General features: G+C 48.8%; 1 protein-coding gene across 3 annotated transcripts in view; it reads right to left on the reverse strand.

The window, feature by feature from the left end:
* The window catches only part of LOXHD1 (lipoxygenase homology PLAT domains 1), a 182,936-nt gene extending 168,642 nt beyond the window's left edge, over positions 1-14,294 (reverse strand). For all 3 annotated transcript variants that reach the window (XM_063077310.1, XM_063077309.1, XM_063077308.1), the window contains exons 1-3: positions 14,165-14,294; positions 8,172-8,286; positions 1,417-1,497 (exon numbers count right to left, since the gene is read on the reverse strand). In XM_063077310.1, the coding sequence (XP_062933380.1) occupies positions 1,417-1,497; positions 8,172-8,286; positions 14,165-14,294 (326 nt within the window). The remainder of the gene's footprint in view (positions 1-1,416; positions 1,498-8,171; positions 8,287-14,164) is intronic.
* Between the last annotated feature and the right edge of the window lie 659 nt (positions 14,295-14,953).

Raw genomic sequence — 14,953 nt, forward strand, 5'->3', positions numbered from 1 at the left:
CTCACCATTACAAAATTTATTCATTCTTTGTGTCCATTAACCAATGCAAAAATTTCTTAACAAGCTATTTTACAATCTTTTTCTTGTACTAAGTCTTCAAAAATCTTACATGCATCTTATCCATAGAGCACACCTCAGTTTGGACTAGCCACATTTCATGTCTACAACAGCCACATGTGGCCAGAGTCGACCACAGTGGGCAGTGTAGATTGAGACTCTGCCCCCCAAATCTTTTCCCAGTTCCTATAGTCCCCCTCATCCCCTGTCTGAGGTTCAGTTTCTTCCCCAGAACTTGACTCCTAGACCCCACTTTGTACAGAGTCTCTCATCTCTGTGAGGCTTCATCTTTGCAGGTGTTAACAGGACAACCACGGCTCAACGCAGCACACAACCCCAGCAGACAGATGGCACCCACAATATACTGGGCTGTTCTTTACAAGGATGTGTGTCTCTGCCTGGCTTAGAGCCTGGCATGTAGTAGGACCTCAGCTAGCGGCTGCCTTTCCCACACACTGAAACCTCCTTCCTAACCCTCCTCTGCAAGAGCACTTTCCCTGCTAGTAATCGCCTTCCCTCCACACAACTAGTGCCTAGGCTCTTGTGTACCCGTTATTTGTCCAGTAAAGAGAGTTCATGGTCCTATATTTTCCAGTGGGAGAAAGAAAAATCAGAACCGAACTGAGGCTGCATTTGACTCCTGTCCAAGCCCTAGCATGGATGCAATCAGATCACAGATGACCTTAACATTCTGACAAATGGGCAGGAACTTGAATGAGAGTGGGTACAGAGAGGAAGAGGGTAAAGAGGGTGATTGAAGGCTTTTCCTCTGCAACCAGGCTAGTAGAGTTATCCCTACTCATACATTCATAAAAATTCCCCCAGAGAGAATACGATCAGGGGAGCTCTCTGTCCAGAGGCATCCTATAACACGATGGCTGGTATCTCTAACACTTGCTAAGTGCTTACTGTGTGCCAGTTACTGTTTCAAGCACTAACTCATTAAGTTCTAGGGTTATTACAGATGAGTCTCCATTATTACAGATGAGGAAACTGAGGCCTGAAGAGGTAACCTGTCCAAAGTCCACAGCTAGTAAATAGCAGAGTACAAGCTTGAATCCAGGTAATCCAGATTCATATTCTCTGCTCCTAACCACTGTGCTGCAGTGTCTCTCAGAGCATATTTCTCAAGTGTGTGAATAATCGTTTCCAACCATCTTAACCCAAAGAGGTGAATCTCTAATGGGGAACTTTAGGGCACGGTGTTTCAGGATGGGAGGGAAAGATTGGGGCATTTAGTTACCCTTCAAATAGAACCTGGAGAGTAATCAACACTCAGAAATTGTCAATAGTGAAGTCAATTTCCAATCTACTTGCCTCTATCTCCACCCCAACCCTGGTCAGGGGCCAGGTCCTCACCTGATTTTGTAGATGAGGCCCACATTGTTGGTTCTCACCCGGAACACATCCACGTTGGCTTTCTCAAAGGCAGACTCGCTCCTGCAATGAACATGTGCACAGTCAGTGCATATCAGCACTTGGATGACAGGCCTGGGAGGAGAGCCAAGGATTGGCACTTCCCTTCTTCCTCCATTGTCCCACTCCTGGCAGGAGCTACAAGCAACTGGATCCCATTCTGAGATGCCTTCCTGACATGGTTTGGAGAGGAGGAGGGCAAGGACTGTTTGTAACATTCCTTGCTCTCACACCCGGGTTCTCACTTGATTCTTGCCCTGAGTCACTAAGGCAAGCATGGTGGGCAGTACTAGCCTCATTTTACAAATGAGTAAACTACTAGTTGGTCACAAAGCTAGTACCAGAACCTGGCTCTCCAAAGTCATGATCCCATGCCCTCTGGTTGTTCTGGGTCAGGAGGGTGGAGGAGGAAGGAAGTTGTGATGAACTCCTTGGAGCTCTTGGTTCTGCGCCCCCTTGCCTCTCCTCCTCACTTGCCTCCCTCTTGCTAGGAAGAGTTGCAATCGCAGCCCCAACGTGGATGCACATGTTGGGTGGCAGTCTGTGGTCCTGCCATTGCAACAAGAAAGGAAGCACTCAACCCCAAACCAGCAATCAGGGAGGTGGAGGTGGTGAGGGAAATGCATATCTGGCATCCTACAAACGTGTGAACAGAGGAAAGTACACCTGAGAAATTCAGCAGCATGGTTCCCAGGCAAGTCCAGTCTCAGAAGCATTCTGATTTCAATCAACTTAGACACAGGAGAGCTGCAGCAGCCTCACACAGAATCCTCCAGGAGCAGAAGCTTGAATCTCACATCCACATCTGCTCCATCTTCTGCATGGACCAGAACCCACACCTTGCAGCTCTTGCTGCCCCCATGGTTTAGCCCTGTGAGCCTGAGAGCTGTAGGTCTCTCTTGCTGGTCTCTCCCAGAGCTCTCAGAACTAGCATACAGCCCATGGGAAAGGAAAATCACAGAAGATATGCGCTTATTTATCAGCCATCAATGTGTTTCAGAATAAACGTGTTTCAGAATGAAGGGCCTTCTCCCCACGGCAATAAGGCTCAAACTCTTTGGGGAACAGAAGGCATTTAAGGTTCTTCAGAGCCCGGAAGCTATGATTCTGCCCTGGGGAGAAGCTTCCTTAAGGTGTGACATTGTTAGACATGGGGCCTAGGCCCTCCTAAAGCTGAGCAGAGCTCATGGAACCAGGTGAAGCTGGATACTGAGCCAGTCTTGTCAAAAAAAGAGACCCCAGAGCTGCAGCCTGGGTGTGGACAGTGAGGGAGAGAGAGTGGCAGAACGTTCTGGTTTCTGCTGGAGTGAAAGGGGTGACTCCCTGTCTCACTGCACATGACCGAAGAAGGAGGGACTGAGGCAACACACAGCAGCCCAGTTTCTACTGCCCATCATAAAGATGGGGAACGTCATCTGTTAGATCTAGAGGAAGAGCAAGGAAAATAAGAAGTCTTCCAGGAAGAACCAGTGACTCCATTCTGGAAAAATAAACTTACCGGACTCAGCATTCAAAGGAAAACTAATCCAAACCAGCAATCATGCAGTCTGGCTGATGTGGGAATTTCACTTCCGGGGGAGAACGTAACCACACACCCTGAGTTTTGGTTCAGAGTCACAGAAGCTGTTAGTAACTTGGAAAACATGTGGATGTCTATGCTGCGCATCAGCATTGTGTGAGCAGGAAACAAACAAAAAAAGGAATAAGGGTATTTTCTGATTCAATATATAAGACAAAGGCAGCTGATCTTTAGAATAAACAGACAAGAGTGTCTACATCAAATAAACACCCTAAGAAGCAATCACCTTGGGAAACTATATGATAGAGTATTTTGCAGTCATTAAAAATCCTATTATAAAAGAATATTTAATGAAATAGAAACAGGTTTATAATACAGGCTTAAAAGAAAAACTTGTTAAAATCAGAATTTACAAACAGCAATCAATACAAAAAGGATACCATCTTCATTTAAAAACAATAAACAGTGGGAGGATTTATACAAAAATGTCTAGATGGTAAGACTGCTATAAAGTGTTGGCTCTTTGTTCTTGTCTGTATCCTTTAATTTTCCAAAAGGAACGTATATTGTTTTGTAATTATGAAAAAAGCACAATCCTGTTTTGGTAACTGCTCACCTCCCCTCAACCCCCAGCCCAGCCAGCAGGATGCCCTAGAACCAATTCTTTGGAAGAGGTTAGGGGATTGCTGGGCTTCATCTACAAAAGGTGCATGGAATTTGAGAAACAGCCAATACCAGAGAGGAGGGGGAAAGGACAGCAATCACCCCCATTTTAAGCCAAAGACAGGTGTGACTTGGAAGGAGAACAGTTGGCTTTCTGGGGCATTTTGGACAAAAATTCCAAAAAAAAGCTCTGACTGCTACATTCAGTAAAGGGGAGCTCCACACCTTCAGAAAGGCCCTACACCCATGACAGCATCATTTAAGAACTTAGTTACCTCTGGACATGATCAGGTTGAATGTGGACACATATGCTCCAATATGTTATTAAATCATTGGCCATGGTGCTTTATAGTCACTGGGGTGGGGTTGGGGAGCTATATGGAAGGAGGGAGACCAGGGGAGAAAGACCTACCGGGTTGGACAGAGCAAGGAGCAGAGGGAATGCTCCACACTGTCTCAGGACCACACTGGAGTATTTCAGGGTTCCACAGTGTCTGCAAGATGGAGACCAATCTCTTCTTGGAAGATGAGGGGGAGGCCCTCCGTGTAGCAGGAAAAGAAAGGGGTACAGAGACATAGCTCTACTGACTCCCTTCACTCATGGAGGGGTTAGGGTAATCCCAAACAAGCCTCCAACTCCAATGCACTCAGGGGTCAGATCCCCAAATCCCTACTTCTGGTAAATCAGAATGCAAAGGCCTGTGGGTTTCAGAAAACTGACTGGGAGTGAGATGGAAGCAGCAAAGGACAGAGGGCCCCCTGGTTAAAGGAACATTAGAAATACAGGTTTCCTTGTGAAAGGCTGGGGCCTCAGCATGGCTCCCATTGATCCTCAGGTAAAAGCTATGGTGTGCACAGCCCCTGCCCGTACCTGCCGTTCAGCAGGGACCCCATCCAGGAGACCCTTTAGAAGATGCACAGGGCATTTTAGCTGCTAACCAGGCAGAGCCATCGTGGTAAAATCCAGGAATTCTCTGGCACTCTCAGATGGTGAATTGTCAACAGAAGAACCACGTTCCAGAACATACATGAGATCCCATCCTTTTGCCATATTCTGAACAAGTGACCCAGTGTTGGAGGTGGCCCTGGGTAATGGGAAGGGAATGGGGGACCCAAAGATGGGGACTTCCGCTGGAAGCCACTGCTGCTGGCACTTACGTGGGGTGGGGGCCGGGGTGGAGGTTCACTAATGGAATCTAAGCGAATATGTCACGTTTTTTGCTGCCTAGGAGAGGGTCCAGTGAGTGCCAAGGAATTTAGACACTAGATCACAAGGGCAAAAACAATCAGCATTTCAACAGCAGCCACCAAAGTTCCTCTGGGAGTAGGGATTTTTTTTTTATTGGAAAAAAACAATCCTGATAAGACATTTGGGTGAGGAAGGTGATGTCCTGGGGCACAGGAGAAAAGGCACAAGAATGAGCAGGCATTGAAGGGTGAGAGAGAAGAGAGAAGGCGGGAGAAGCAAGAGAGAAAGACGGGATGAGAGACTTGGGCAGAGGCTGTGCAGAAGGGGTCAGGGAGGAATTCCAAAAGAGGTGGTGGGTGAATGTTAAGACTGGGGTCTAATATTTCACTTTATATTGTTTGCAATGATGTGATGTGAACACTCTTGGGTGCCCAGAGTTATCAGTGAAGTCTGATACGTGAAAATGCCATGTGCATGCGTGCGTATGTACGTGTGTGTGTGTGTGTGTGTGTGTGTGTATGCACGTGTAAGGAAAAGGAGCTCGGTTCCAGCCAACACAGGGTTTGGGTTTGGGGTGCCCCAGTGTAGAGAAGAGGGGACAGCAGTGGCAATGAGATGTGAGGAGATTTTGGGTCTGGCAGGTGTTCCAAGCCAGACCCCAGGGACGGAGTAGAGGCAGGCCTGAGCAAACTGCATCTAAATCTCAAAGAATAAGAAGCCTCAGCTGCCATCTGCATCTGGGTTGCACAGGCAACCTGGAATTCCTCAGAAAGCAATGCTCCCCTCCCAGACCCCTGTTTTCCATCTTGAATTGAAGAGGTCTTAGAGGGCAAGGGACATGTCTACGCAATTCTCTTTATAGACTTTTTCTCAGTTCTCGCTGCAGTCAGACTCTGGCCCCTCCTTTTGCATTTACCCTGCTCACCACGTCTTTCTTGGCTGCCACCATAGTAAGGTGAACTTCCACTGATCAGCTTCCGAGCAAGGCCTGTCCTCCCTGGCCTTTCCGACTTCCTCTCTCAGCCCTGTCGAACTTGCTGCTTCCATACTTTTACAAGCTGTTCCTCTCAGTCTGAAGGACCCTCTTTCTGCCCTCTCTTGTCTGAGTCCTTCTCACCACTTGAGGCCCAGAGGCAGGGTCTCTCCCTGTAAAGTCCTGCTCTAGCCACACTGATGCCACAGGCATTTACTGAGCTCTGACTCATCACAAAGAACAGGGACAGCTGCTGGGGGTAAAGAGCAGGCCTCCTCTTGGCCCTCATCCTGCGGTTCCATCTGTCCCCCTATGTATCGCCCCTCCAGCTGCTCCAGGGCATACAGCTGATGCTACAAACTGTGCCCACATCTGTGACCCCACCGCTCTCTAGTAGAGACCTCCTGACCAACCGAATTGGGGTCCTGGCCAAACTGTGCTATTGCTGCCCAAACTGGAGCTTGACAACAGATATAGGCAGAGACACTCCCCCCCCAGAGGACCCCCACGGTATTTCGGGGGTGTTAATTCCTACCCTCGGGCTGGCCTAGAGAAGCTGGCTGGAAGACCTCTGGGCCCTGCTGGCTCATTTGTGCCTTAGACCCTGTGATGGTCACGCAGCCCTTCATTTCCCATTGAGAGGGAAGGCTGAAACTCAGATTCCCAGGAACAGGGACTTGGTGACAACCCTCATACTGCATTATAAAAGATGACCCTCGGGTCCTTCTGGAGAGGATATTTTGACAAATGGAAAAGGTGAAAGGGAAGAATGTGAGGACACTGGGCATGTAAAAGGAGGAAAGACAGTGAGGAACCACCATGCAAGGAGAAAATGGGTCCTTTTGTTTAGAAAAGATGGGCTGGGGGCTCCAGAGACCAACAGGCCACCTCCCCAGTGTTGGTGGCTTCTCCCTGTGGCACTGCAGTCTGGGAGGATGCATGGCAAAGAGGATGGCTATTTCATGTATTCTCTTTACCGTGCACACATCACTGGAGGGAAAGACTTCCACAAGCAAGTCACGCTGCAGTGTAGGCAGTACAAGAAGACGGGTACCCTGTTCTGCAGAAACGGATAAAACAGGACGTTATGCCTGCCTCAACTCTGTGACAGGGAGGCCATAGCCCATATTCAGGGTGCACGTGTTATGCGGGGCCCGGTCAGCCTGCCAGGCACACAGTTCAGGGACCTCCTGGCCTGTGGGCCTCAGCCCTCTACAGCTGTCCCTGCACTCCTGCAGGTGGCAGGCCATAAACCCTGGAGAACAGCATGGAGCCCCAGGAGGCCTTAAGGGGAATCTCCACCCCCACAGGGCCACAGGGCCATGTGGTCGAGGAACGTGGCTACATCGACAACAGGGAGTTTGAGGACCAGCTTCACCATCTAAAAGCACCATGACTGTGAGCTGCTCACTGCTCTTCTCTAGGCCTCAGTTTCCCCATGAACGGGTTAGAATAGATCAGTGGTTGTGGAACTCTTGGCTCAAATAGAAACTGACTCAGAAACTCGGTGGGTGAGACAACCATCAGCCGAGCTGCTCTGGAGGAAGGAAAGACGGGGCATGGAGGACCCAGAACCGACCAATCAATTTCCTGTTCTATTCGGCACAGATTGAAGACCAGCTGACTAGACCCTCCCTGAGGCCCCTGAACATCTCTGAAATTCTTCAGTTCTGCTACAGTGTTCTCAGGTTTTGCCGTGTGTTTGTGTGTGTGCGGTGTGGGAGAGGATCAAAAAGAAGACAGAAGTCCCTGACCTCAATAGTTTATAATAAAGTATAAGGCACAAGGCACGCCCATAAGCACACACATGAGCACACGCACAAGTGATCCACATGGCCGAGTGTGCGTTAGCTGGCAGCAGGTTTCGTATGACGCTGGTCCCTGGGTGAGACTTCGGTGCAGAGTGTTTTAAGCTCATGGCTCCCTTGCATGCGTGGTCTTCTGAGCAGCCCTTCTCCCAACAGCCGTATGATGACATATGAGGAAACTAAGGCCTTGGAAGCAATGAGATTTGGCCAAAGTTACATGGAACTAAGTGGTAAAGCTGGACCTAGACCCAGGTTTCTTGGTCCTGAGTGTCTATTCTCCCACATTAAGGAAGAGCTGATATGAATTCTTGGGAATTCTGAGATCCGAATTAGGCATTACTGCTCACAAAAATCAAGAGAGGAATCAAGCTAAAGAAGGTGGGTAGTAGATCACTGGGAAATCCCTGGCAGACACATGGTCTATCGTTAGCACAGGCCCTGTACTACTTCATATGCCTGTGGTCAGACATGTCTTTTACTCAGAGAAGAAGGTCACTCCTGGGTTCCAGAATGGCCCAGGACCCCACCAAGGAAGTTGGTACTCACTTGCTGGTAAGATGGAGCTTGGGAGAAAGTCCATTCTCTCCGAAAAGTGTGATGAAGACATTGGCATCTGTCCCTGCACCACGAACATCCCCTGTGGCTGTGACCACCTCATACACTGGAGGAGGAAAGGAGGAGACTGATTGTAGGCTCAGAAGAAAACCAGGAATCCTACGTGGGCTTGGAGAAAGCAGATCTCCTGCCGGACCACAGGGCATTTCAGGCACAAAGGACTCCAGGAACCCCTGATACAGCCCACAAGCCTAAGCCAGGGCCAGACCCCACCAGGTCCTGCTGCAAGACCAAATCCTCACACTAAACCTGGGCACTCACACTGCAGATGAGGAATCTGAAGGAAGAGGGACAAATCCAGGTCACACCCTGCTCAGCGTCAACACCAGAGCCCGGCCCCAGGCCTTCGGATGCCCTGTCTGTGATCTTTCCAGCACAGCACAGATACCCTCCTAGACATGGTCTACTTCAAAGCCTGCACCTGGCTCTCAACTTCCTCTCTGCCCCCTACACAATGCAGCCACAGCCAGCCCTCACCTCCCACAAACTCCTGGGCATTTCAGCCTCAGGATCAGCCACCCAGGGTGGGGTATGCAGCTTTGCAGGGGAACTCTCTATGGCAGGACACTGATTTCTTTCTCTTTGACCCCTTGAAGCTTGTTTTTCTTGCTGTCAACACCTTTCCTTGTCAGGGCATTAGGACAATTAGAGAAGGCAAGAATCCATCTGGATTCTCAGAGACAGCAGAATCCACTCTGGCCTGGTTAAGTGAGCAGGGTACATCAGGGATATTAGAAAGCCTGCAGAAGCACTGGAAAGGCTGGAGACACATGCTCGAGACCCAATTGCAGAAACAACTCCCAGATTCACAGAACTGGCCTAGGGAGGATTGCTGCCACCAGCCACCCAAAACCACATCCCTTCACCAAGACCAAAAACCGGTCGCCATCACTTCCCCATCCAGCATGCTACTCCTGTCTCCAAAATAAATGCCTTGTCCACAGCCCAATCCATTTTGAGGCCCACTTCTGAATCAAAGCCTTGTACTGGAACAGCTGATTCTGGGAACCTGAGGCACATCTCTGCAGCAAGGGAGGCTGAGCAAAAAAAAAAAAAAAAAAAAAATTCCATATTGGGAAGATAGAATTCACAATGCAGGGGGCCAGCTAAATGTAGGGAGGGTGTCTGAAATATTGGGGCCATATGACAGATGTCCACCCCATCGTGGGACTGTATTAATACCAATACTTATTAATTATGGTCATAAACAATATTGATTGATTGATTACTATGTGCCTGTCCCTGAGCTAAGGGCTTTATAATATTGTTGCACTCAGTTATTAAATTACACCTATTATTATTCCTACTTCCATTCTTTTCAGAGCAGCTCCCCAACCAGTCGCTGAGTAAATTTGATCTGCCCCAAAGAGGCCCAGCTGATTGCAAGGATATTTTGGGATTAGACATTCATTATTCAAACCCACCAATACAGTGCCTATTCCACAGAGAGGGTTTGTTCTGGGTACAGATGGCAAAGTTGGGGATGGGGGTAATAAGGAATATTAACACCTATGAGTCCCTGTTGTGTGCTAGGCACTGTGACAGGTATTTTACAGACACTACTTGTACTACGGCATGTCTGTGAGCCGTCGTGGGCTGGTGGGAAGTACGGGACTTCAGTGCCACAGAGATCTGGGTGCAGCCACTGGCTCCTCCACTTATGATCGGAGTGACCCTGGACAAGTGCAAACCTCTCTGTAACACCTGGGCAATAACACCTGGTTAGCAGGCTGTCCTGGGTATTAAAGAGGATGTATGTAAAGCATCTGGCACATAGAAGAGAGTCAATAAATAATAGCTTTAAAAAAAAAACTATTGTTGTTGACATAGAAAAGCACGTTTCAGCTCCAGGAGCTGATAGCTTGTTCCTTTGGCAGATAGGATTTTAGCTCAGCTAACATGCACATGATGCATGTATATTCCAGAAACCCTTCAGGAGTACCTGTAATTCTCATGTGGTCCTTCCAGGCCTGTGAAACACCAGGAGCAGCAGTGTTTGGGGGTGAGTGGACTTTTTGATGTTCCTGGTTCTGATGAAGGTCTCCATCAATGCATGGTGAGAGAGACAAAGGAAGCAGTACATTTGCATGACTTCCTGTCTCTGATGATAACCAAAGTCTTAATTATTCATAGTCTACACCACAAGGGAGTCTGATCTGCAAACAACCCCTGGAACCCTCCGCTTGATCCCACTAAGCACCACTCTGGGACCTGTAGTGTTGGCCACATGGCTTGCATATACACAAGAGCATTTCCATACCAAGTGTCCACAGGAGAATGACAAGTCTGGTACAAATTCCGCTATCACATCACATGAGAGAAGTGATTCAGGCCTGTGAATGCTTGGTTTGGCGAAAAAGAGAGTCTGGGGTAACAGGAGAGGAATAAGAAAACTACTTCAATAGTTGATTCAGAGGTACACAACTACTTCCCAAATAAGACAATATCCATAAAAAAATAATAAATAAATTGGACGGCATTAAAATTAAGACCATCAAGAGAGTGAAAAGGCAAGCCACAGTCAAGGAGAAGATATTTGAAATACATATATCTAACAAAGGACTCATACCCAGAAGATACAAAGAATTCACAGAAATCAATAAGAAAAAAAGAGACCACACAATTTTTAAGTGGGCAACATTTTTTAAAAGATAAGCATACACCTATAATACCTATAAACTCCACTTTTAAGTATTTATCCAAGAGAAATGAAAACATGTCCACACAAAGACCTGCACACAAATGTTCATAGCAGCTTTATTCCTAACAGATCCAAACTGGAAACAACCTAAATGTCCATCAGCAGGTGACTGGATAAGTGACCTGTGATATACCCAGACAATGGAATACTATTGAGCAATAAAAAGGAATGAGCTACTGACCCAAACAATACAAATGAATCCCAAGCACATCATGCTGAGCAAAAGTCAGATACAAAACTCTAGGAAAGACAAATCTAATCTGTCGTAACAGAAAGCAGAAGAGTGGTTGCCTGGAGTTGGGAGCAGGAGAATTGACTTGAAAGAGACACAGGGAATCTTTGCACTGTATACGCACTATTTCTCAATTTAAATTTTTTAATTAAAAAAACTCAATTCAGATAGTTGATGAATTACCCTATGGAAGATAGATAATTTATGAAGACATGAAATTCTGTTTGACTCCAGAGAGGACCCCAACCAATAAATTTTGCTTGTCAGCACAAAGCACTGTCAACAGCAACAGAGTGTTGCTCCTGGCACAGAGCCTGGCACATGGGAGGTGCCCAATAAATAATGACCTGGATGAATGAATGAAAGAATAAACAAATGAATGAAGTAACCAATGAAACACATGTGAATTATGGAACTAAACTGACCAGGATTTGAATATCAATCCTATCATTACTATGTGATTTCAATTGAATTTCTTACTAAGCCTCAATTTCCTCATTTCTGAAGTAGGAATAGTTCCTTCCTTGACAGACTGTAGTAAGGACTAAATCAAGTAAAACAAAGTTTTAACGTTCATATTCACTGACGTAGCATTTTCACTTCTGAGAATTTATCTTACACTCTTCCGCAGTTGCATGAAAAGATATGCATTCTGTAAGTGGTTACCATCATCATCATCATTGTCGTCATCATCATTGCCATTATTACCACCATTATTAACAACATCCCCAAGAAGGCTGCCTTGGGAAACTGTAACCCAATAAATGCTGAGTGACCCCTGTCTGAGATGCAGGAGAGGAGATGGCCCCAGGGCTGGGAGCCTGTGCAGGATGGCCGCTGGGGTCCCTTCAACTCTCAGGTTCTGGTATGAGTCACTCTCTTCCCATCATGGGCCCTATCTTAGGGGACAGACCAATGTGCCAGGCTCAGCCTAGCCTCAGAGTGTTGCTGTCCTCCCTCAGGCTGTTGATGGACCCCAGTGTAGCCAGAAGGTGGCCCAAGGAACAGAGAAAGAAAACCTAGGCCTCTCTTCTGTCCCTCCCTCTTCCTGTCATCACACTCACCAAGACTTGCCATGAAATGCTAGAATGCAGAGCTCAAAGGGAGAGTCATTCCAGAACTGAGACGGTGACAATTACAGTGCAGCTGAAGCCACCGTGAGCATCATCCACACTTGTCACCAGGGCCCTGCAGCAGACTGGAGAGGCAGGGGGTCTCTTAGAGATGTCACAGGGGCACCCACCTCGGCTTGCTCTTCTCCAGCTATTTTTACCACAGTCAGGATTGGGCTGTACCAGAGTAAGGACCAGCCAGACCCGCTAGATTCAAATCCTAACTCTGCTACTTACTAGCTGTGTGGTCTCGGGCAACTTATTTAACTTCTCTGTGCCTCGGTTTCCTCACCTGAAAAAGAGGATAATAATAGCCCAACCTGCCTCTCTGGGTCATCAGGAAGAAGAACTTCGTTAACGTAAGTAACGTGCATGGCTCAGTGCCGGGTACACAGCACATTATTATGTTTGGCAGTTTCATGAGACAAAATAGGGAACTTGCCTTCAAAACGACAGTGGAATTTCCTGTCCTTTATCCTGCTTGTGACCTTCCTCAAGTCACTTTACGTCTCGGAGCCTCAGTCCCTGACCTGTGAAACGGGACCAATCATACCTGCCTTGACTGCTCCTGGGGATCTTGAGGATCAAGGAAGAGAATGAAAGTGAAAGGGCTTTGGAAGAGGTGAAAAAGAGAATGACCAGTATGGTCACACTGAGCAGACATGGGCAGGATGCCAGCTGGGAGAGGTTCTAGAACGTTCTCACTAGCAGCCATGTGGCCTGGGGAGAATCACTCTGGGAGGTCAGAGTGCCTGTCAGGAATGCTGCCCCATGTCTGCCCTCACAGACCCTCCCCACCCTGGAGGTCAGGACTTGGAGTATGGTGTGGGAGAAGGTGCCCATGCCTCACTTGTTCTAGCCCCTTCCTTCTTCCACAGCCCCCACCACTAACCCCGGACACTGTATTCTGAGCCATAGCCTTCATGGTGCCACAGCGAGACCACCCTCTCTGAGCCCAGACCTGTGTTGGAGGCTGGGAGATGAGGGCTAAGGATAAGTAAAGCAGGGTCCCACCCTCATAAAGATCAGGCCCAACACCCCAGATTTGCATGAAACAATGGAACAATTAAGAACTCACAGTGGACTGCAATCAAGGAAGGCCTCATGGAAGAGGAGGCCATGAGCTGGGCTTTCAAAGTTAGGATAGGAGGAGAGAGAAAGGGGGATGCAAAAGCCCCCAGGCAGGCACAGAGCAGGCATTCAATACATATCTGTTGAATGAATGAACGAGTAAAAAAATGGATGAACATGGTGCTCACGGGGACCTAGTGAGCCACTTTGGAGTAAGCGCTGAGAACTTAAATGCCTTCAGGGACCAGGGGGGCAACACCAATGAGTAAAACAGACCTAGCAGGGGATGACAGGCAGTGGTGAAGACTGACAGACTGAAAGCCCATGGCCCATAGGCATACACAGATTAAAATGTTGCAAAACACCATAAAGGGGAAAAAATCCTCTGCAGGCCAAACTTGGCTCCTGGGTCCGGGTTCACCACTTCCCTGGTTTACCGGGCCAGAAGGCGAAGTCATCCAAAGCCGCTCCCATACAGCCCAGTGGAAGATGAGAGTAAACGGACAAGGGCCTGGGGTCCAGAGTGCCAAGTGCCCTCCACACATGGGTCGGCATCTCCTTGCAAAGCCCGGGCTCCCTGTGTCCATCGTTCATGATGGGCAGCAGTGCTGAGCCCCTGCTGCGCACGGCATGAGGGTCAGACTTCTTCCCCAAGACATCCCTTCACGACCCAAGCAGTTCAGGGCACTCTGCCTGCTGCGGACCACATGGGCAGGGACCAGGCTGGAACGTGGATGTGCGGGAACCGGAGAACGTGGGGCGCCACTGCCTGGCCATGCTTCCCCCAAGGGCCAGGCCCCGTGCGCACCTTTGGCCTTGTAGTACTCATGTGCCCGCTCCTCCTGGTCGTCCTCCGAGGCGTAGTTCAGCAGTTCCTCCTCATACAGGGCCAGGAAGTCAATGTCTTTCTTCCTCTTCTTTTTCTTCTGGGGCATCATTTTGCTGGTTGCCCCTTCTTGTCACTTGCAGGCTCACAGCGCCCACCTCCTCACACCTCCCTGGACCCACTGCCCTCACTCCCTGAGATCCAGCACCCACGGCCCCTCTTGTCACTTCAGGTCTGGGTGGGTCAGAGTGACCTGTCTTTTTTGGGTCCCCTGTGCACAAAGTGCTGCTCTCCTCCTCTCTGGCCCCTGAGCTGAACCTTGGTGCCTTATCTCTGCCCTTCCTGTCCCTGTCCCTGTTCCCTCCCTCCACCACCCTCTCTGCTCCTGCGCTGGGGTTTCTCCTTGGGCCTCATCACTTATTCATGGGGACAGAGGACAGGCTGTCCTCCTTCCTCCCCTCCCCTCCCCAGCATCCCCCTCTCCTCCCTTCATAGAGAATCAGGTGACATCAAGCCCTTGGCATCAGTTTCCCACCCGGCTTCACAGCAAGGGGCCCACCTGGGACCCCTCCAGGCCACCCTCGAGACAGGTGGGGGCCTCCCACCAAGGAGACCCCCTTAGCCTCACAGTCCTGGAGGACCCCAATCAGAGCCCCAGAGATTAGGGCCCTGGGACCCTCGAGGAGGGCAGGACCCCAGTATCGGCCGAGCTCCCAGGACTCAGAGGACTCCGTTTCTCTCCATTATTCATGACCTCTGATCATCTTACGG

Source organism: Cynocephalus volans, chromosome 13, assembly GCF_027409185.1.
Source record: "Cynocephalus volans isolate mCynVol1 chromosome 13, mCynVol1.pri, whole genome shotgun sequence".
Classification (NCBI taxonomy): domain Eukaryota; kingdom Metazoa; phylum Chordata; class Mammalia; order Dermoptera; family Cynocephalidae; genus Cynocephalus; species Cynocephalus volans.